The sequence below is a fragment of the Amblyomma mixtum genome, chromosome 8 (assembly GCF_055824585.1).
Source record: "Amblyomma mixtum isolate Tamu chromosome 8, ASM5582458v1, whole genome shotgun sequence".
Taxonomy (NCBI): Eukaryota; Metazoa; Arthropoda; class Arachnida; order Ixodida; family Ixodidae; genus Amblyomma; species Amblyomma mixtum.
In genome coordinates, this window is record NC_143019.1 from 36,076,142 (window position 1) to 36,100,227 (window position 24,086).

The window sequence follows — 24,086 nt, forward strand, 5'->3', positions numbered from 1 at the left end:
GCCTTTGGCCAGGTGCTGATATTCGTTGGCAAAGTTAGTCAGGAGGACGTGGGTGCGGCCGTCACGTAGTTGGACGAGACCTCTTGCAACGGCAAGTCCCCGCTTAAGCAGCAGTGGACTATGGCTGTCCGCTAGGCCCTCGTAGTCATGAAAGAGGTCGTTCCGCACGAGCACCAGAACACTGCACCGCGGCGGCACCGTGACGTCGTTCTCGACAATGCGCAGAGCGTTGCTGCAGGGATCGCGGGAGTCAAAGCGCGCCACGGCCTGTTTGGTCGAGAACGTGACACGTGCCTCCTGAAAGTCAATCACAGCGCCGTTCGACTGCAGGAAGTCGATCCCCAGAATCAAGTCTCTGGAACACTCGGGGAGTACGACAAATTCACCAACGTACGTAAAACCACTAATCCCAACTCTAGCCGTGCACTTGCCCACAGGGGAAATTAGGTGGCCACCAGCGGTGCGAATGGGGGTCCCCGTCCACGGTGTCAGAACCTTCTTAAGTTCTCCAGCGAAGGCACGGCTCATAACAGAGTAATCAGCACCGGTATCGAGCAGCGCGGTAATGTCAGTGCCATCAATTGTCACACGCAAATCGGATGCAGCGTATCTGATACTGTCGCTGCCTATATCTGTCCGGGTATCGTCGGCTCGAGGGTTCCGCGATGGAGGATCTTGACACGTCCCGACGTCAGCGGCCTTGCTTCCAGAGGTCGCTGGTGTTAGTTTTCCCGACGCGGACTCGGCGAGCGACGGCCAGCAGAGCTACTCTGGCGGCCAGGGCTGGAAGAGCGATAACGGAGAGGCGAAGGGGAACGGGACTCGCGCCTTCCAGAGTAGGCAGGGTTCTGGCGTGCCCAGAGATGCTGTGCAATCTCATGCGGTCGTTCGCCGTTCTGAGGGCAGGGTGCGTCGGGATGGAAACCGCGAAGGCCCACTTGGCGGTACGGACAGGCGCGGTAGAGGTGACCAGGCTCCCCACAGTGGTAGCAGAGAGGCCTGCGGTCCGGTGTACGCCACAAATCCGACTTGCGAGGGCGTGGCCCAGCTGTAGCAGATGCGGTTGCAGAATACGTGGCGATGTTACTCACGGAGGTCGACGGGGTCACACCGTAGCCAGGCACGCTTGCGTGACATGTGCCGATGTTGCTCACGCCAGGCGTTGGGGCAATGGGACCGTAGCCTGTCGTGCGACGTACAACAGATGCGTACTTGGGTCGGTCATCGAACCGGGATGGCGCTTCGGGGACAGGAGGTGCCTGCGCAGCCTGTCGCACCTCGTCCCTGACAACTTCGGACAGCGCTGCCAGCGGCGCAGGTGCAACCTGAGGCAGATGGATCCGTTGCAGTTCCTCCCGGACAACGGAGCGAATTAGTTCACGCAAGGTGTCTGCACTGCCGCCGAGACACGACGAAAAGCCTTCGGGCACCATGCAGTTGATGTCCCGGTTGTACTGGCGGGCCCGTTGTTGCAGCGTCGTCTCCATCGTGGTCGCCTCGGTTAGAAATTCCGCCACCGTGCGGGGTGGGCTGCGCACGAGGCCCGCGAACAGCTCCTGCTTAACCCCACGCATGAGATGGCGCAGCTTCTTCTTGGCGTATCCTTAGAGCGCTCCTCGATCCGACTAAGACAAAAGCTGAAAACAATAAATCCATATACCGGTTCATTCACCAGTTCGAGGGCACTGACTCGGAACTCCTCGACAGATTGCGCGCCAAATGCTTTGGCAGCACGAACCCGCCGACCTATACAGGGGAGTACCGGGGAGACGATAACGCTAATCTGGACAGACCCATCACACGAGAAGAGGTCTACGCGGCCATGCGAAACACCACCAGAAATACGGCCGCGGGAGCGGATAAAATAAACAACGCACTCATCCGCAACCTCAGCGATGCGCTGGTCGCTGAACTGACAGACTTCCTCAACAAACATTGGGAAGCTGAAACTGTCCCCGAGGAGTGGAAACATGCTGAAGTGGTGATGATACCCAAGCCAGGCAAGAAACTGCAGATAGAAAACCTCAGGCCAATCTCGCTTACGTCATGCCTGGGAAAACTATACGAGCGAGTGGTAACGCAGAGACTTCAAAACTACATGGAAGACAACGAACTGATCCCTCACAGCATGTTCGGCTTTAGAGCAAAATTATCAGCTCAAGACGTACTCCTCCAATTATATGAAGGTGTACTTCGGAACGTTCCTCGGGACGGAGAAAACGTGATAATGGCCCTAGACATCAAAGGGGCTTTTGACAATGTAAGCCACGAAGCAATCCTTACGGGCCTGGACAACCTGAACTGCGGGCGCAGGATTCACAGCTTCGTCAAAGCATTTCTATCCAACAGAACTGCAACCATCGGTATAGGAGAACTTCGGTCCGAGAAGTTTCGAACGCCTAACAAGGGAACACCTCAAGGGTCGGTCATTTCACCCACGCTATTCAACGTGGCCATGATCGGACTGGCGAAGCAACTAAAAGAAATTGACGACATCCACCATGCCATTTATGCCGACGACATCACAATATGGACTAACACTGGCTCACTCGGCGAGAAAGAGGATAGGCTACAAGAAGCGGCCACCTGCGTTGAAAACTATGTCAAAGCAAGAGGGCTAGCATGCTCGACCGAAAAATCTGAGCTCTTACGGGTTTGGAGAGGAAAACGGAACCGAACAGTCCCTACCAGTAAAGAACTTCGACTACATGTTTACCTCGAAGGAGAACCAATACCAGAGAAGACACTCATACGGGTACTAGGGATGTGGATACAGTCAAATCAACGCTGTACTCACACCCTTGCGCTATTAAAGGCATCTACACTTCAAGTGGCCCGCATGATTACGCGCATCTCACACAGACGTCATGGCATGCGCGAAGAAGACACACTCAAGCTGGTCAGGAGCCTAGTGGTCAGCCGGGCGACATACAGTCTCCCGTACTACAATCATATCAAAAGTGAAATACAACAGGCGGACGCGATTTTACGCAAAGCGTATAAAACCGCGCTTCGGCTACCCCATAACACCTCAACTGAAAAGCTCTTAGCCTTGGGACTGCACAACACGTTCGAGGAATTACGGGAAGCGCAGCATGTTGCCCAAATGCGCAGACTACAGCAGACCTCCACAGGCAGAGTTCTTTTAAAGAAACTGGGCTACACCGAACAAATTCGAGAAATATTGAGAACTAAAACGATCCCCGATGAGTACCGCAGCACGCTCAGGGTGGCACCAATACCAAGAAACATGGACCCGAACCTCCACAAAGACCGAAGAGAGGCAAGGGCCGACCGCTTACAGAAAGCACACGCATCCCAGGATACAACAGTGTATGTCGACGCTGCCACATATGCCATGACTAGGGGACAAGGCACCAACAACGCAGTGGCAACTGTAGTCAACTCGGAATTACACGAGATTACCAGCGCCTCCCTGCAAGACTGCACGATAGCTGAGGCTGAAGAAGCGGCCGTCGCTCTAGCGGCAGCGGAGGGCTATCGGACTGGGCGGTCACTGACAATTCTTACTGATTCACAAGCAGCCTGCCGCAACTATCTTTGCGGCAGAGTAGGTCACAGAGCGCTCCGCATACTCCGCTCTGTAGACTGCAAGACGCAACAAACACATGCAAAACCACACAAGCCGATCAAACATAAGATCATCTGGGTACCGGGGCACACGGGGGTGGCAGGAAACCAAGAGGCAGACAGGATAGCTCGAGGATATACTAACTACCGAGCATCCAACGTCAACGACCTTGAGGAATCCCTGCCAGTACCTCAGGAATACTCGGCCATACTCAACAACTACAAAGGCAGCAGGATGCGGTACCCACCACCGCACAAATCTTTAAACAAAGAAGAGGCTGTCACATGGAGACAACTGCAAACGGGGTCATATCCAAATCTAAACACACTAAGTAAAATTCACCCCACACTTTACGCACACAATTGTCCGTGGTGCCATGAAAAACCTACACTGTATCACATCACATGGGCATGTCAGAAAGTCGACATCGTCCCAGTCATACAAAACCCCAGTGTGGAGCAATGGGAGGGTCTGCTCTCCAGCGACTGCCGCGATGACCAGATCGGTTTGATACGGCGAGCTCAGCTGACGGCAGCATCCAGCGGAGCCCTGGAATAGGGGCAACCGACCGTTGCGGATGGACTCATCTGATCACATAAAAAAAGCACTTGTGCTAGAGCCAAATAAAGTTATCCTATCCTATCCTATCCTATCTCCTCTGTCATGTTGGGGTCGGCGCGCTTGAAAAGACGGGCCATGTCTTCGGTGTACATGCGCACGCTTTCGTTCGTGCGCTGATTTCGGGAGTGCAGCGCAGCTTCAGCCTTCTCCCGGCGGTCAGCGTTGGGGAACGTAGCCAGGAGACTCCGGCAAAACGTCTCCCAGGTGGGAAGTGTAGCCTCGTGGTTTTCAAACCACGTCCGAGCAGACTCTTCCAGGGCAAAGTAGACGTTATTCAGCTTGCGCTCGTCGCACCAGCCGTTGTAGCGTGCGACCCGCTCGAACGTCTCCAGCCAGTCCTCAGCGTCTTCGAACACGTCACCGTGAAAAGATGGCGGTGTTCGCGGTGGGTGGCAAAGGATCGGCGCCAGGGGCCTGGTGTCAGCGGCCATGGCAGTTGGACTCGACGGTAGAGGCTGGATCGGCGGCTGGGTCCTGGTGTCAGTGGCCATGTCAGTTGGACTCGGCGGTCGAGGCTGCGTCGTCCTTGTTGGCGGGAGAAGGGGCCCAAATTCAGGCGACTCTCCGCGGAGACGGCGGCTGGGTCGCTGGTGAACCGGTGTGAGGTCCGTAGTGACGCTGTACGGAGTTTGCAGGTCGGGAAGCGTACCCAGCACTGCTCCACCAAACTGTAGCGTGCAACGCCAAAAAGAACACCCGCGCAGAGACGAAAAACCTGCGGCGGTCACCCAGTGGTTCGAGCGCGCGCGAGAGAGCCAACTAACTTCTTCCTCTTCTAGCGCATGCACTACTTCTGTCTCTTCTTCGAATACATGTATCAATATAGTGGTAGGTATGTACTAGAAAATGCACTCTTGGAGAATTTAGCACGAGGTCTTTCCCAGTGATTTATTTCAAGGTCGTCGCACTTTTGCCCCAGTCCTGAAAAACAAAAAAAAATATTAGAAGGAAGTCTCGTTCACACATCATTTTACCCATAGCTGCTAAGGTTAACCGAAAACGCAGCACATATACACTTCGAACAGAAAGGAGTAAGAACGAAGTAAGCTGTACTCTGGAGAACCTACATATATGAAAGGGTGTGCGATACAGAACAGCCCATTCATTTTTTACTCCCATATAGAGGTATTTGTGTTGAGAGCGTACTGAGCGGGACAAATACGTCCTTGCTCAATGACAACTAACAACAGCAAACTCTGCCGGGCTCAGCCCTTAAACGTAAACTCTCACTCAGGGTAGGACTAAACCCGTCAGGAAGCCATAGGCGGACAGGCGAAAGAGATAGCGAGAAAACTTAAGCTGCAGCGATAGGAGTTTAGGGGTCACTTTTTGGATGGGCGTCGCAGTTTTATATCGCAGATAAATTCCTCCTGTGTGTGTTCACCTACTGCTTGAAAACAACCCATTTAAGGTGAGCAATGGTGGTTAGTTAGTTTTTCATCTTTAAGGTGTTGGCGCACTGTACTTAAACACAAGGGCTTACAACAAAGAACAGGAGGACGAGACAGGCAACACTCGCGAACTTCCAATACCGCGGCCTATTGCGGCATTAAACAGGGATAATACTACCGAGGCTGATTCAATCTTGCTTTTTATGCTACGGATCCCACAGCGGCGCAGCTGGTAAATACATGTTGTTTCTGCTGTGCGCGGGCACGATGCACCTGCGACGTTCTACCTGCAGCTGCGGCAGCTACGGTAGGTACGGGCGGGCTGAACCTGTGTTGCCTATCGTGCGAAAGTCGCTACTGACATCAGCGCCACCGCATCTTCCTGACGTCGCGGTGTGAAGGAGGTGTATATGTTCAGAAACCTTTTGCTTTCTCAGAGCTGATTTCCTTCGGGGTACCCTATTTTTTCTGCAGGCCATATCAACAACCGCCGGATTCAGGTGTGTGAAATTAATTCTGTCTTATTTCGTTTCAGGCTTTGTTCGGCTGCTCAAACTGCAAAAAATGGTTGGAGTCAAGACTGTTAAAGGTGTTAAGGTGCCGTACTTTTTTCCTGACGACGCTGTCCTGTCTGCGGTAGCCTACAAACCACGTCCGGGAGATGTTTTTGTCGCTACCTACCCTAAGTGCGGCACAACGTGGGTCCAGTATATCGCGTACGGCATCTTTCACGACGGCCAACCTCCAAGAGACCTGGCGGAGTTTTTTGAAGAATCTCCCTACATTGAACTTTTCGGTGCCCATGTCGTCGACGAAATGCCTGGACAGGGTACCATCAAGACTCATCTGCCGTTCGACAAGCAGAATGTTTCGGCCCGTGCAAAGTACATCTACGTCGCTAGGAACCCGTATGACGTGTGCGTCTCAGCTTACTACCACTTCAAGAATCAAGTACCCGCCCAGCCAGACAGCGTAGACTTCGGCCATTTTCTCAGACACTTCATAGACGGCACCGGCGCTTATGGAAGCTACTTAGAAGACAGCTTGATTCCCTGGTACACACGTAGAAACGATCCTAACGTGCTCTTCCTGACTTACGAGGAGCTGCATGCTGACGCAAAGCTCCAAGTGAAGAGGATAGCTGACATGCTTGGAAAAGCATATGGCGCGCGGTTGTCCAAAGACCCCGCACTGTTGCAAAGACTGGTAGATATGTCCTCTAGAGAAAGCATGCGTCCATTTTTCAGGGATTACATAAGAGAAAATTTCGAGTTTGCCCTGCAAACCAGGATCCGCAGAAACCTTCCCGTCAGCGAAGAACTGCTGAGGAGGTTGAAATTTTTGAGAGAAAACTGTCAGAGACTCAACTTTGTCCGTTCCGGTTGTGTTGGAGGCTACAAGGACTTTCTCTCCGAAGAGCACAAACAGGAGCTGAGAGAGTGGATTTCCACCAAAACGGCAGGCAGCAATGTCATGCAACTCTGGCCCGGACGCAGCTTGGCCTAAAAGGCTCTGTCCGGAGCAAAGTTGCATGTTTCCACAAAACAGGAGAGCTGCAGATGCAAGAAAAGTTGAAAGAGCAGTATTCAAGGCATGACTTATGTAGATTCAGTCAGCGTTGCTATCCCGTTGTCGCAATTTCTTCACGGCTATTGATATTTCAGACTGCTTCGAACGCATCGAAACTCAGACGAGCCTGTACACATTATTTTGCAGTGTTCCATTAAGTTCAACTCAACTGTCGTTGCAATGGAGTCTCGCGTTTCTTCGTCTTGCACTCTGGCAGCAGTTGTGTCAAGCGCGAGATATTAAAAAATGTGTTGGGCGCAGAATAAAGGAAATTAAGCTTGCTTTTGAAATGATATGGACTCAAAACATATGTACAGTTAGTATTGTACCGTTGAACACTGTTTAAAGATATGAAGCTATTCTAGAGTCGTCGTACGGCTCTGGAATTCCCATTATCTTTGTCTTTCCTGAAAAAAGACATGACAAGGAACAAAATGTGTGTTCTTTTTAATATTTAATAAACTGTACCTTCACGGGAAACAACAAATGCTATTTTTGGAGATATTTGCCATAATAAAACTTTGGAAGGACACTCGAGGCACAAAGGAATAGTAGACTATGTTAATTGTTTTGGAAGCGCGTGAAGGCCGTCACATATTCGTTTAGCCACAGGCGACAAAGAAATAAGTTAGTTAAAATTTCTTAGTTAAAAGCGGCCGTTAACAATCTGACACTCTCTGTTTATTGTGCGCACACTTGAGTGCTGTCTCGCGGTTCCTTGTTTTACCTTTACGCGCTTTTGTCGAACTGATTTTTGTGGAGAGCAAAAAATTGCGAGATGTGGAAGACGAGAAGTGGATGCACCAGTTGCGGATATTTTTGTCCTTGAGGTTCATCTTTTCTTGAACTACCAAAATCTAGCGCAGAGTAATCTCTTTTTAACTGAAGCAAACTACGCAGCTTCCTTTCTTGCGACTGCTTCACAGAATTTTGGGTAATTTAACGCAATGAAAAGAAGAAAATAACCGTTCTGCAAATGTTCGTCCCTTGTTTACTTCTTTTTAGCGACTGGTCTCTCCGCTTTAAGTCGGAGCAAATGGGCTCTGCAGCGCAATAAGGTTTGTATTGCAGAAACCTCCTTATGGAACCGCCCCTCCAACAAGAGCGGCGACTCGCCGACGACCACGACACGAATATTCTTCGGCGTTGCTCTCCCTATCGTCAAAGCGGCTTCTTACCCAGAAATTCTGGACAAACGCATTTCCAGCAGGAAGTTTTTTATGATGCAATTTTTTCTTATATCATAAGACTCTACTATAACAATCAATACCTGCATATCCTCAAATCTCAAGTTTGCACTTTTTTCATATGAACGTTCTTGCTATCGTCAAAGTTTCCTATGGCAGTTTTAACTACTCGATGCGATTGATGGACAAAAATTAAAAGGAAGGTTTTGCGAGGCTTCGGAACAATTGCCCATTACCCTCAATGCTTCCATAACAGTACCTTACAATACTTCACTGTTGCCCCACAATTAAAACTGTTGTCCAAAGACTCTGGACTTGTCAAGCCAGGACTTTTGCGGATTCGGTTTTGCTTCAATGATTACTGCATAACTTGCAAGAATGGCGCCCGACGCGAGGTCAAATGAGACAGAACCGCGTGCTTGAACTATTACGTGGAAAGGTGATATGTATGATAGTACTCGATAAATTCAATATTTTTCATGAATTCAAGTTTTTTGAAAGCCTGCTTGTTCTGCAATGCTAACCCAGGGCGACGAGAAGTTTACAAATGCTGATTAGTGGGTACTGATAACTCCAAAGTACTATTCCAGCCGTGCCGGGATTCATCGAATGAATGCTGGCTTTATTTATCTAAGGAAGAACAAAAAGATTTGGACTACGACACGCATCGTAAAAGGCAAGAACAACAACAAAACTTTGCACTGAGAGGCTGTGCGCTTTAGAAATAAACATCAAGAGCACATAGGGTAAAGTTGTTTACATTGCTTGCCCGCACTTCATTACTCCAATTATGTGAACAGCTGGTTCCTTTTTCTGTATTGAAGCTGGCTGTGGTACCGCTCATGATCAGAAGTTGCCCTACCTCTTCTGTGTCCATCAAACGGCCTTGCACCCATATCGTTCATACCCAACAATTCTAGACACAGCATTTATGAACGACAAAAGCTTATGGACGCAATTTTTTTATATAATGCGAGATTTCACTATAACAGTCAATATGTCCGCAGATCTGCCAACGATATGCTGGCATTTGTTTACCCTTAGCGTTCTTGCTATCGTCAAAAGTGTTCCCCATTGGCTTTCTATGACAGTCTTAACTGCTTCATTCGAGCGATGGAAAAAGTTTAAAAGAAAGATTTTGGCTACGCATCCGAAGAATGTACCATTGCCTTCATTATTTCCATAACAGTACCTTACAAGTTTCCGTTAATGAAATTTTTTTCCGAGAATCAATGAATGAGCAATTACCTGCAAGTTGTATGCACAGTATAACCAAGCATTACTTGTTGGCACTTTTTCTACAAGCAGTATTTGTGTTTGCAACAGAAATAAAATATAGATGGTACTTTGGAATCAATAATAAGGCTTCGAAGAGAAAATCTGAAGAATAGCGGGAAATCTAGCTTTCGTTATTCTAAACTGCTGCTTGGATGCAAGGTACAGCTTTTAAAGAGGTAAATATGATACATCTTGACGCCTGCGGTGAAGATTGGCATTGTTTGTCACGATATTTGGGCTTTTTGGTCGTATTGGTGAACAACTGGGATCGTCTCCGCATCATGAAAATTCTATACTAGAAAAATGCACAGGCAATCCGGAGAAGTCCTGTGGACGACAGGGCAGAAAATATTCTTTCCGAAGGAAGTTTAAATTTTTTTTTTCTGAAAGGAAAGCCACGAATGCTATGCAGATACACGTGCGGTCACTTTTTGCATTGCGCTGTAATTGAAATGAGGCCACCGAAGCTGGGATATTATCGCACACAAAATTCTCTGCACTCAGCATAAGGCAAGCAGTATTACAGAGAGAAGTCTGAGCAGAGTATGAGCTTTCCTTATATGTTTGATGTTGTGAGAAATGAAATTATCGATTAGATCGGTATAAACATTTTTCAAGCGCTCTTGAAACTTAAAGTGTAGTACGGATGTGCTTCAGACGCATTGTGCACTATACTGCTTCTCGTGTGTTCAAAAATGATAGCGCGAAAAAATCGCACGCCTGAATTCGCTTTGATTTTAATAGTTTGGAAAACTTTGAAAAGCGTTCTGCCATTCCGTAAGCCCATAAAAAACTTCGTGAACTCTTGGGTTCAATAATTGTTGTCTCTGGAGATTGTACGCATGCCCTTTCCCCTTATATCCTGATATGCTTTTACATATAGCGGTCAGTGTCACTTATTCTCTTCTTCGCTCAGAAAACTGTAGTGATAGTGGTACTTGTTTATGTATCAGTTAGCTGTGCTGTTGTTTTTATTGTTTTTTTTCTTAAATGTAGCAGGAGCTATATTTATCATCAACCTAACTGTATGCACTACAGGACAATGCCTTCCAATAACCATCTCCTCTGCCAACTGTGGCCATACTATCCTCGCAAGCTTCCTAATCTCATGCACCCACCTGACTCTTCCCACCCCTACTAGTCTATTCAATGTGTATGTTGCGGGGCTTTTGGAAGAAAAATCATTCCTTTCTAATTCTGCTTCAGTTTTCCTTTGCACTACTGTGTGAATAATAGGAGATCTTCATAGGTTGTCAAAAGTTTTATATTTTCATGTGTCGGCACAAAATGAAAGTATATTAGAATATGTTTCCATTTTCGCTTATTTCATTTCATTTCATTTATTGATCCCTTAAAGGCCCGAAGGCATTACATAAGGGGGGGCATATTGGTTTCCAACGGCGATGATGGGAACATGCATAACAATAAAAAGAACAAACATACAAACAAACATAAAAGGGGTTGCAGTCGTATCAGGGTTTCCCAGCAGGTGATACATCATTTAATAAAGATATGTCAAGCAATACTCGCTACAAAGAGCAGAGAAGTGATCAAGATTTATGTGAGGTGAATTTTTATTTTCTCGCGGAATGTTTTGTGATCAGTGCATGCAGCGATGTCGTTAGGCAGTGAATTCCATAGTGCTATTGCGTTGGGGAAAAATGAGTTGTTGTAAGCTGACGTGTGGCCACTGATGCGTGCTATCGGGTTACCGTGACTAAGCCGGGAGGACGTTCGTAGTGGGGCGGTTAATAGAGCGTGCCGTGATCTGCCCAGAATCTGAACGCCTGCACAGAATGTGGAATTTTTTATTGTGCCAAGTCTCGCACACAGTTACAGCCTCGGCTATTTTTTTCTACCTCTGATGGATGAAAAAATCCTGTCCTCTTTTAAATACATACAGAAAGGCACCCGTTTTGTCTGCCTCTGTTCAAGTCAGTCCAGACCTACGTGAACATCAAGGACACAAACCCCAGCTGTGCCGTCCACCGAGGCAGCTTTGTTGTTCTCTTCGGTTATCTTTTTGCATCCAGCTTGAAACCTATAACAGCTAAAGTCGGCCTTCAAAAACTGCCCTCCAGGCCCAAAAACACAATCAGAAGAGTCCTGCCTGCGGTCTCGCGGGATGTTTGGGCTTGAAAAACAACATGCGTACGTTTACTGACTCAACGCACTGACCTCTTAGGTTTGAGCTCCTCAGTACCGCTCGACGAGGAACAGAAGTTAGTAGATGTCGAAAAGGTTAAGAGCTTAAACTTAGTGCCTGACCCAACATTACAGAGTTTCTGTGCACTGGTATCGATTGGACTCACTGAACAAAGTGCTGCAGTGTTCACACAGCCTGAGGCCTGAAAAAAAGTGAGTATTTTTGTCGAAGTTAAAAGTTGTAATGCCTTTACTCGGTCCACATATCCTGAGACAAGAAGAAAAGAAAAGCATGCTGCACGCGACGTTTACTCCCTAATTTGTATCAGTTATGCTTGGTTCGTAGAGGGTGAGAAGACAAAGGTTTCAACCTTCGAGCAACAGGTCAACAATGTTTGCGGAGCTATATTTATTCGCACTAAGTTAAAAAAAAGTGCTTTTTGCAGAACACATTAGAGAGTTTTAGTAAAGCGTCGCCCTATCGCTTTGGGTCATAGGGGAATAGCGGGACGCTACTGCGCATGCGCAGAACGCTATCGGCCCTTGGGTGTTTGGGTGAGCGGGCGCCGCTAACGCTAAATCGGCGAAATAGCGTGCGCCCGAAAGTCGCTTTACGTTCGGTCAACATGGCGGCGCCCATCGAAGCGGGCCCTCTCGCTTCATCACCGATTCGTCGTTGCCGCTACTCTGTGGCTCACGCTCACGGCAAACTAAAGACGCACGAGGCTTTCGCTTTGGCTGAAGTTGCCTGAACCACAAAATTTTAAAGATAAAACACTCCAAATTTTCAGATTGCTTCCGTGTTTACAGAGCTGCTAGGCTTAGCGAAGAAGCGTCGACTGACGTCAGAAAGCGCGGGAGGTTTGGACTACTGATCTACACTAATAGGTTTGCAATTTTGGTCTCAAAAAGGCGTCACGAAGAATTGGCATCCCGGTAACACACTTTTCTTATTTACGCCGTATATTTTATTCGTGCGGACGTAAATAAAACTGAAAATAATTTAATTTGTGAGAGTTACCATTGCGCGTTCCGCCCGAGATTGTTCTGCACGTGGCAAACAACAAAAAAAAATCTGAAAAGCATTTCTTGCACAGCTAGCACCAAAGCGAGCGCAGAACTTATGCACAAAAATAAAGCAAGCCGCGCTCACGGCGGGGCAATCGGCTATTAGCGGCGGCAACTTCCTGTGTGGATAGTTTTGGCTCGGATTGAACATGTCCGCATTATCAAAAATAATTGCATCATTTTTCACATTTCCTAAGTAGTAATTGGTAATTGCAACAGTTTGCGTGTCGTTTCATTTACACAATGAAAAATGCAGCATATATATTAACTTATTTGTTCTAACAGCTTCTCTTTCCCGCCGTTATGGCGCTGCCTTCAAGCAACGCAAAGCGACCATCCGCAACCCTATTCTATAGACAGAAAACGTGAACCCGTTCCCCTGACGCTAAGCGCATGCGGATAGGGTCACCCTATTCGCCCCGACGCTATTCTAAAACTCTATTATGTTTTAAAAACTGGAGCGAAGTAGGACGTAGAACAAACGTCTAAGAGAAGCGCGCAGCTTGCATTAGTACCAAGGGAGATGGCGTCAACATCTTCCACTTTTCTGAAACGAAATTTCCTGTGACAATTTTCACTATGCCATGACGACTTCCGGTGGATGAGAGATCACACCGTTCCCGTGGCTGTACCGACGTCCGCGCTAATTCGACGCAATTTTCACATTTTCGCCTATAAATAATTAACTAATTAATCGACAGTCATAAAACTTGGCTTCCAGGTTAGTTTTCCCTCCTCTATCTGCAGCAATTATTGGTTTGCTTCTATCCTTTTTAGTTCCCGTGGTAAACGCGTGTGACACGCTTTGTTAGCGGACGACAGTATGAGCCATTAAAGGCGTGAGCGCTTTCGTTTGTCTTTGTTTTTTTCCCCTACCGATTCGAATCTCGGGATCCGACCGTTGATGCCTCGAGCTTTGCGTAGACGAAGTAGCTCGCGACAGCACGCGTTCAACTGGTCCAGGCTTCTCGCTTGCCGCAGGCTTCTCGGTCACTCCACTCTGGTCTCGTCTCTGGCCCTTCTGGTCGTCTCAAGGGTTTCTCCTTCTGCGAATTATCCTCGTGGTCATTTCGTCTAAGGTGAGTGGAGCGCATGGACACGGCTCTTGCGATTGAGGTTCCGCACCCACCTCAAAGAGGCAGGTTATGGCTACACGATGCTTCGCTTTCCAAGACTGCTCTGCTCTGGTATCCGAGAAACGGCTTACGTCCTTGGAGTGCTTAGGCGTCGTTATGCGCATACCGACATTTCACAGGAATCGTGGCCCTAAGGAGTCGGGAGCTGACGAGCCGAGCTGACGAGCGCCTTGCGTAAACCGCTGATGCATGACGGCCAGAGGTGGCAAAGGACAGGGTTAATTGGAGAGACATGGGCGAGGTCTTTGCCTTGCAGTGAGCGTGGTCAGGATACTTATGACGATGACGCACGCGCAGCCTTCCTATGCCGAACGCTTGTGAATTGGTACGGGATAGTAGTGCCCGGAATGGTGGACGAGGCTTTCTTTTATTGAAAGGTCGAGAGCTCGAACCTTGTGAGGCTGGTCTCATTTTCATGTCTGCTAATTGCAACGTCGCTTGCAGTCTTAGATTTGGGGGAGCATGTAACCCACTTCATGCGGCAACATTGTACAGAGACAGGATGGGCTTCTTGACAACGCAGAGTAAACGTGGGAGGGGGAAACCCCAGGGTGTCAGGCAGCGTTTCGACAAGGGGACCAATATTGGTCTGGGCGCCAAACGTTGGCTAGCACCCTGAAGCTTCCTCCTCCCTTGTTCACTTCGTGTTTCCGCTCAGCGGCAGTCAGTCCAAAGCGTTAAATAATTCTGGGCTATTAGCCCACAGTTTATATTTCATAAAACACGACTCTGAGGCAAACGCTCAGAACAGTGCTCGCAGAAAACATGCTTTGAGCAAAAACCAGCCGATGAAATTCTATCCATAACGCCGCTAACATGCTTCTCGCAAGAGCAGGCGGTGAAGCCAGTGCTCTTTGTGTGTCTCGTATCATTTAAAAACGCGCTGGTCTGTGGTAGTGTCGCACCATTTCGATGTTAGCTGAGAGCGCTCCGCGAAATCCCGAGCAGTACTCCGAGGAGTGAAGATGCCTAGAGCGTCGTGCGTTACGTACTCGTAGTTTAAATGAGGCGACATTACATGCCCCGACTTGAGGTGCGTTGTTTATGCTGTCACGATGCACATAGGAGTTTTTAACAGGCTTACGTAACCGGTGTTAGATTTTGGCTACCCGAGTAGGGTAAGCTAAATTTGTAGCAGCTTTCAAAGGCATTTAGAACATGATGCACAAAAACTGCTTTCACTACTAGAAATCGCTTGTAAACAGCATTTCGCGGAAAAATTGACGTCTACTAATTCTTACGTCATGTTTGATCTTTTCAGTCCGGTTGCTGACTGTTTACAGGGAAGGTAAGTTCAAGCTTATTATGAATTCCGCTGTTCCCTCTCCGTTCCTGTTCCACTATGCTGAATAATGATGGGAGAAACTGAGGTACTGAGGTATTTGCCTTTCGAGCGCCTGAGACTTTAGCTGTGCCTCTGGCCGTCTCCGTAAAGTCTCGACAAGGCTGACCGAAGGCACTTTCAGACGTTACATCACAGGTCACGTGAACAACGACGGAACTTTGAAGGAATGATGCATAGGCGGCCGTAGAGTCCAGTCTGTCCAGAAGAGGACCTCGGCAGTACTTAATGCTCCGAAGTGCAGAGGTGGCGTGGTTTAGCCGTGGTGGTATTTCATTGTCTATCTATACCTGCTCCTACTGCGATGGCTACTGCAGCTAAGCGTGCTATGAAGATTTCGCCTTCAACTCAGTAAACCCTGTCTCGTGAAGGTGTGGTAAATATCCTTGAGCGTGTTTATGGACTCAATGCATCAAGCCTCCGGCTTAACAATTACTTCTTCGACTAGATGATTTAAAAGAAACTAAATTGTCTTTGATTGCATTTGTTTCCTGTTCTAGGACACGTTCCCCAGTTAAGAGTACACCATGCCAATCATCATTCGATCAGCGTCGAATCTTCAGGCAGCGGCTGGTAAGCGTTGGACTAAATACGGACGTGCAGTCAAAAGTGACCGGCTTTTAGGGTTCCTATGAAGACATGTAGTGGGGCACTTACGAACACCATCCCGGCCGCAGCGGTCGCCTTTCGATGGAGGAGAAATGCTAGAGATCCGCGTGCTGTGCGATGTAGTGCACGTAAAGAAACCCAGCTGGTCCAAATTATCCGGAGCATTCCACTAAGTGTCCCTCATAGCCTGATTCGCTTTGAGAAGCTAAATCCCCCAAACCAAACCAAGCTATAAACTAAATTACTAACACACCGTTTTGTCTGCGGAGTTTGAGTCCGCAAGGGAGCTGTAAAAGGATTTCATACAATTGTCCCGCGTGCCCAGTTGCCACAGGGTGCTGCATTTTGCTTCGCACCAAGCTCGATAGGTGGCGCGTCGCCCAAATCCTGTATGCCAGAAGCAGAAGCGTGTTCAAAGCAAGACCTACTGAACTACAGACCTCCACGCATGGCGGGGTCCTATGGCGCAGCGTGCGCAAACTTTCGTTAGCTTTTTGGCCGTTGAGGGCGCTCAATTGACCTGTTCGTCTGCTATGATCATCGTCGTTTGCCATTTTGTGCACGCTACTTAATGCATTTTTCATTTCATTTCATTTCATTTATTGATCCCTTAAAGGCCCGAAGGCATTACATAAGGGGGGGCATATTGGTTTCCAACGGCGATGATGGGAACATGCATAACAATAAAAAGAACAAACATACAAACAAACATAAAAGGGGTTGCAGTCATATCAGGGTTTCCCAGCAGGTGATACATCATTTAATAAGATATGTCAAGCAATACTCGCTACAAAGAGCGGAGAAGTGATCAAGATTTATGTGAGGTGAATTTTTATTTTCTCGCGGAATGTTTTGTGATCAGTGCATGCAGCGATGTCGTTAGGCAGTGAATTCCATAGTGCTATTGCGTTGGGGAAAAATGAGTTGTTGTAAGCTGACGTGTGGCCACTGATGCGTGCTATCGGGTTACCGTGACTAAGCCGGGAGGACGTTCGTAGTGGGGCGGTTAATAGAGCGTGCCGTGATCTTGTGTTATGATAAAATGTATGAAGTAAGCATAGGCGGGAAATGACGCGGCGTGATTCCAGTGTTGAGAGACGGAGGGACTGCTTGAGGGCGGTGACACTGGCTTCTCTTGAGTAACATGAAGTGATGAACCGAGCCGATGAACCGATGATTTGTTTTGTCTTTCTCAGCTATATTAACATCAGCAAGAAAAATCACCACAATAACGACTTTTTTCGCTCTAGAAAAATATAAAAAACGTCTTCCTTTTTGTCCGCTTTCTTTTCGTCGGCAACACCGTGCCTAGCACAGATAAATGGATGATAATAATTACGTGGACAAACGACAAAACTGCCTTGAAATAAAATGATGGGCGAGGCCATATTCTGAACAGGTATATACTAGCGCCACGCCGCCTGTAATGTTTTTATCCTAGCGGCAAAAGGCATGTACTAGAACATGCGCGCTGGAGCAGGGCCACTTGTGCAGGTCTGCAGTTCAGTAGGTCTTGGTTCAAAGGTGTGCCAGTGAGAAGAGGGTAGCGTTTCCGCTGAAACGCACAGGCAACCACTGGCAGCGTGTTGTCGGAGTGGCATTAGTGACGTATGTCAGATGCATTAAGGCGCGCTGGAGTCAGCGACCCCATTGGTTCTACTTCCCGACCGAAAAGAATTAAATAAACAAAATATCCTCGTCGGTAGGCATGACGCACGTGTTCCGCTTAAAGTATGGAATGTTGCGCTGTGTCGCAAAGCATATTAAGGCTAAAGCCTTTAATGATTCATACTGTCGTCCGTTAGCAGAGGGTGTCACACCTTAGGCAGCGTTTAACTCCTGTTAAATCTGGAACTAAAAAGATAGAAGAAAGCGAATAATTGCTTCAGATAGAGGAGAAAAAAATAAACCTAGGAGCCAGTTTGATGACTGTAGATTAGTTAGTTCATTAATTATAGGCAAAAATGTATAAATTGCGTCGAAATAGCGCGGACGTCGATATAACCGCGGGAACGGTGTGACGTCACATCCACCGGAAGTCGTCACGTAATACTAAAAATTGTCACAGAATGGTAGAAAAAACGTCGGATTTCTGTCAAATTAGATGGAAAATGTGTAATTAAGCGTAATTAACACTTAAGATCTCCGAAAGATGTATACTTTGGGTATCGATATAGCCACGGGAACGGTGTGACGTCACATTCACCGGAAGTCATCACGTCACAGTGTCCTCGGCTTTCGCCTCTCAATGCTTTAGTTGCCAAAGTGTCCCCGCAATTTTTTGACCTCAGCCTTAACATTGGATGTTGCCCCTTCTCTCTTGCTCAGATCCTGCGTACAGAGATTACATATACGACCCCTGTAAGTACTGTAATGGTTTTTTTTCTCGCGGAACCTGATTAAACTGCGCTTAAGTGAACAATGCCGGCCGGTCTGCAAGACTACGTGCCATTGTTTGCAGCTTTTTGCTGTAAATCCAAATATCAAGTACTTAAGCAGTCCTTGCATTACAGCTTTCGTATAACAAACTAAGCGCAATTAAAACGGAACTCAATTTGATTTAGTGTTTTTCTGAAGCAACAAGCGCATACTTATTCGACTCGGCTTATCTGAAATGTTTCTGAAATGAAAAATGCGAATTATAATTTCGCTTTTCGAAACATAACTCTACGTTTCTTGTATTTCAGACGTGAAAGAGGAGTAAGTCTTGCCGTTCATTCGGAATCGCATTGCGTGGGAGTAGGTAGAGCGTTTTGTTCAGAAAATGTGGGCTTGACTTGGGCGTATATACGAACACTGTCTGTCACCTTACCGCTTGTCGTTCACCATATTGCTCTTTTTACGCGAAGCAACATCCCCTTTAGCTGTGGCGACCACAGATAAAAGCAAAAACACTTCTCTGTTCTCTGTCACTTGGAGACTGACGAAAGGTAGCGCAGCAATTACAGCGAACAGCACTTGGCTCGCCAGAAAATGGGGCACTTCTGTGTCTCTATCCCAAAAACGTAGGCGTCTTCTTTCGGCAGCAGCAGCCTATTGCATGCCGTTTGCTTACAGACACGCAAAATCTGAGATTAAATAAATCAGGCTGCTTTGATCAGTGTGTATAATAAGGTTGCAAAATCGAAATATACGCTATGCTCAATGAAAATAGTTTGCAGTACGCAGCCGCACACCAGAGCACCGGTTGCGATCAACGTCCTTCAAAAAAGGGCGAAGAGAGATGTGTTTGATCCACGTTACAAGCTGAAGGAGCGAGCTGAGGTCTTTGATTTGTTGGGCTCCTCGGAGTCTTTGTCCGGGCAAGGACTGTCGCCGAGGACACCCAATTTTGAAAAATTATACCATGGGCTTCGCCCATTATGGTTTGAGTTGCTTATGAGCCATAAAACCCAATACAACACAATACAATACAATACAATACAATACAATACAACAGAACACAATAAAATATAATATAATACAATACAACACAATAAAACACAATACAATACAATATAATTTGTGGGCTACTAAGCGGCTTGGGCAGGCTCGGGTTTCGTAACGAATCAGCGCGTTCTTAGGCAGATTCCAAAAGGCCTACACCGCGCGCCTGCAAGTGTTGCAGCCAAAGCACGCAGCGGTAAATACCTCGGAAGCAAGAGTACGGGATTCCTGCGGATTCGTAGATCTGTCTTGGATATCAAAATCTGCGAGGCGTCGGATTGAGCAAACACAGCAACTGCATTTTAAAGCTTTGAAACATTTTGCATTGCGAAGGACACTCTGTAGTATGCATATATTCTTTTAAAGTGAAGAGGAAGCGATTGCACCTTATTAAAATGGTCTGTAGACTGTCTATAGACTTCCTATTGACTTCCTATAGATATTGCTTTTTGTCTATCCATAGTCTATAGACTGTCTATAGACAAAAGTCCACTAAAAGCTTATGGCCATAAATCTATAGACTGTCTATCGAATTTGTATTGCCTATAGACTGTTTTCTAGGATTTGTCTATAGACAATCTATAGACTTTATAGACAGAACTCTATAGAGACTCTACAGACTGCCTAAACTTTTTGGTAAGGGCAGACACTTAGTGGACGAACCTGTAAAACAACTTTGCATTTATATATTGGTCATGAATGGGAGCGACTTGCCTATTGCGCCAGTTTAGTGCGGAAGTACAGTAAGCTACTTATAAGAATATTGAACACCAGAACCAAGGAGAGAAATATTTGTTTTTATGTGCACCTGGTGTTGAGATTCGGCTGCAGGCTAGCGGCAACCAGATCTCAGCTGTGTTATAGAGTGACAAGAAGGCTGCAGCCGTGGAAGTCTGCGTACTCAGGATACTCATTCTAGGCTGTAGGGAAGCATATTCGGGAGTTTGCTTTAAAGGGGGGTTTCCACAAAGTGTATCTTGAGAAAGGAAATTGTTGGCAGTGAACTAGTCTGACCTATAAGGAGGAGGCAGCTAGACTGTAGCACTAGCATTGTATCGGTCTTTCACAGTCTTGCAGGTGCTCCCTTGTCTGTCCTTTCATGCTCCTCTATGGTAAAGAAGTCTTTTGAAAGCTTTATTTTACACGACTTGCGCAGGGACACCAACCTCAAAGGTATTGTCACAGGCGTCGTCTACACGTTGCTCTTCTTGGGAGTCATTGGAGTGGCCTTCTTCGTATTCTTCGCCACGATGGCCACTGGTGAGAGCTACTGGACACACGGTACACTTAATGCATGGGAAATAGCAGGGCTTTGTTCTCTGGCGAGAGTTACTGTGACACATATACCAGGTGTCCCAGCTAAATGTAACCAAGCTTTTAAAAAACACGGGGTGTCCTAGCCGTCTGAAACCAAATGAGGGTTGTTTAGAGTCGCGTGGCCTAGTCTGCAGCATTTTTGTCGTTCTTCAAGGTTGACTAATTAGTCAAGCTTCATTAACTTCTTAATTATTGACTTCACGAACAAAGTGTCAATGGAAAAGTTGTAGATCGCTTTGAGAAACAGCTTACTGAGACATTTGCAGCACAGTAATATTTACGTAAAGTAGTTTTTTTGCCGGCCTTTAACCATAACCCACACAATAAGAAAAAGCTTCCACATGACAACTGTGCGACTTAACGACCCAAGACGCGCCTTAAAGAACAAAATTCGTTTTTTCTGAAGTCCTCTCCTCGATGAGACTTTGGGTGCACATTGGGGCAGAGAAGTGAGCGAGCAGCTGGTCACGTGACAACTTTCTTTTAAGGCCAATAAATGAAGCTACGTAAATCGTAACTTGACGGAAACAGCACTACTAGCGGTTTTTCGAGGTGATCTAAAACTTTCGCATTGACACTTTCTTGCTGAAGTCAATAACTAAAAAGTTAGCTAATTAAATTGAACTAATTAATTAACTTTGAAGAGAGAAAAAATACTCAAGACTAGGCCACGCGACTATGAACAACCCTGAGCTGGTTTCACTGCACTAGGACACTTCGCCTTTTTTAAAAGTTTGGTTACATTTAGCTGGGACACCCGGTATATATGAGCCTCATTATAATGAAGTCGAATGGGCAGCGCGATTTCTCTCTTATAGGCTTTAGCCATCATGACCGGAACTCTAGTGCACCCATAAGCTTACCTGCCACGGTGTGCATGAGGACCGCGTAGCTTACATATTGACCTCCGTCAGTGTGTGCTTAGGGACAGTCAACCGGGGTAACCAATGCCCCGACGCGATATGGGCGCACTAAGCGAATGCGTTAGCCTCGCCCATGTGAGCACGTTTTTCATCGGCCTGCATGGTCTACAGTTCCTTTGAGACGGGTCTTGAAAGAATAATTTTGTACAGGAGAGAGGGAGACCTATTATCAATATTTAACTCGTTTCCTAGGCGCTGAAGCTGATTAAGGGTGAAATGAACGGCGGCGCAACAAGGACACTAACAAGAAAGGGGACACCACATGCAAACACACGAAAAGGTGGCATATTTAAACATACAGCTCAAGCATGAAACTCATCGCATTATCGCTCCGAACCCAACACGTGGAAAAAAACAGCAGCATTAGGATAACAGACAAGGAAACTTTAACCCCTGCAGAAGAAAAACTCTGCAGGGGTTAAAGGTTTCTTGTCTGTTATCCTGATGCTGCTGTTTTCTTTTCTTCCACGTGTTGAGTTCGGAGAGATAATGCGATGAGTGTCATGCTTGAGCTGTATGTTTAAATATACCACCTTTTCGTGTAATAAACCGTTGGTAGTGTGCGCATGTGGTGTCCCTTTCTTGTTAGTGTCGTTGTTGCGCCACCGTTCATATCATGCACCAACTCGCCCCTCAGGCCATTCTTCTGATTAAGGGTATGTCGAGTCGCTTAATCTAGCTTTTTTTTCAGCTACACGTGCATTACTACTTTGATGGCTTGTACAGCGACTCTTTGCAATGCAGCTGAACTACGGATTTGCTTCCGGTGCTGCACACAATTGTTTACCGCATTGTAGGATGTATTCCTCCCCGGATGAAAACTGTAATGTGGGAGGAGTAGTATCACCTTCTGGCGTGCTCTGGGTCCCCTGCTTTGACGTTTGCGTCAGGTGCTTCATGTCCGTAGAACACGCGGTTATGGACACTATTTTGCATGCCCAGCTAAGACCAGTGTTCTCTGTCGTCTAGATAGCTTTCTTGCACTTGAGCGGGACTCACTGCATGCCTTCATAGAAGTTTGTCCTTAATATGGCGCTGTCAGGGAGAAAAATGCGTTATGTACCTATTCTGAACCCTTCTTCTTGTAGCAGGAAACGTAGAAGAAAACGATGAAATTGCAGTGCGAGTTAGCCACAGAAATGCTTCGAACGCCTAGAAACGCCAGTAACCAAACCACGAAAGCGAGATTGTATTCTTTTCATTTACGATTGCACTCAGGCTAAAAAGCATTGAGTTCACTTAATCTCAGGTTATGAAAAGCAGTTCAACAATATCTTTGAAAAGTAAAGCATAGAACAGTTGTGTCGTGCCCGTATTTACGTACGGGTCAGAGACTTGCAGGGTGACGAAACTGCTTAAGAATGTACTGACGACAATGCGTTAGGTTATGGAAAAGGAAGCGATGACAACCTAGCTGAAATTAACATGAAATGACATTGCCTGAATGCTAAATGCGTCAATGCGAACGCATGCAGCCACATCTGTCACTACCGCCACGTAGCTTAAAGGCTGATTGAGGTATCCACTGTTTCAAGAGGGCAATTTTGCGCCTTCTTTCAGGTGCAGGTGTCCATCGACTTGTGTGAAACAGATACTGCGCCATTTCCTTTTCACAAAAACCAATTTGCCAATTTTACCCTGTCCTTTCCAAGCTCCCGCTCCGTTGGTTTCTCAGCTTATCAGCTTAAAGCGCGGCTAAGGTGTCCACTGCTGGTTACAACGGACGACGACGGCGACGCCGCGAAACGCAAAAACGGGCGCCAAAGAGCTGCGCTCTAAAATTACAAAGGCGAATTGAACAAGGGAAACAAGTATATGCACAAATAAGCACAAAATAACAAATCTAGCGCCGCATAGATGATCTTAACTTATGGCCGTATGATACGCAGATGACGGCAGTGGCTACGACGTTCCCGAATTCGAGTACGTGGGAAGCAAGGGACATCACGGCGGTGGCAGCGGGCCTTCCGAGCAGCACGGATGGAGGCTGATCACTCGGCGACCCGCCATTGTCGACCCGAGATCCGACGTTCCAGCTCATGGCGGCGCGGTGACATTCAGTGCGTGACTGCAGAGAAGGCGCAGTGGAGAGTCGAGCAGGCGACCTTATGCAGCTCCGGCTGGTTAGGCAGGAGGAGGGCTCAGTGCACGAATACAATGCCAACGGCCAGCCAATACCTTTGAACTCTGGGTGTTGCCCCTAAGCAGACACTGTGCCGCTGTAGATCCGGTTACAAGATATATATATATGCGGATTTCTCTATCACCTAATCTTGTAACCGAATCTACAGACGCACAGTGTCTGCTTAGGGCAACACCCAGAGTTCAAAGGTATTGGCTGGCCGTTGGCATTGTATTGGTGCACTGAGCCCTCCTCCTGCCTAACCAGCCGGAGCTGCATAAGGTCGCCTGCATATATATATATATATATATATATATATATATAGCTATATGTAACCAAGCTTTTAAAAACCACGGGGTG

General features: G+C 47.1%; 2 protein-coding genes across 4 annotated transcripts in view; both read left to right on the forward strand.

Annotated features, from left to right (window-relative positions):
* LOC149332080 (sulfotransferase 1B1-like) overlaps positions 1-7,466 on the forward strand; it is a 66,914-nt gene extending 59,448 nt beyond the window's left edge. For all 3 annotated transcript variants that reach the window (XM_089557031.1, XM_089557029.1, XM_089557030.1), the window contains exon 3: positions 6,140-7,466. In XM_089557031.1, the coding sequence (XP_089413157.1) occupies positions 6,169-7,110 (942 nt within the window). In that variant the 5' untranslated portion in view covers positions 6,140-6,168 and the 3' untranslated portion in view covers positions 7,111-7,466. The remainder of the gene's footprint in view (positions 1-6,139) is intronic.
* A 13,066-nt stretch (positions 7,467-20,532) lies between these two features.
* LOC149332082 (neprilysin-1-like) overlaps positions 20,533-24,086 on the forward strand; it is a 39,408-nt gene continuing 35,854 nt past the window's right edge. Inside the window, exons 1-2 of the mRNA XM_089555687.1 lie at positions 20,533-20,624; positions 23,494-23,664. Of these exons, the coding sequence (XP_089411813.1) occupies positions 20,615-20,624; positions 23,494-23,664 (181 nt within the window). The 5' untranslated portion in view covers positions 20,533-20,614. The remainder of the gene's footprint in view (positions 20,625-23,493; positions 23,665-24,086) is intronic.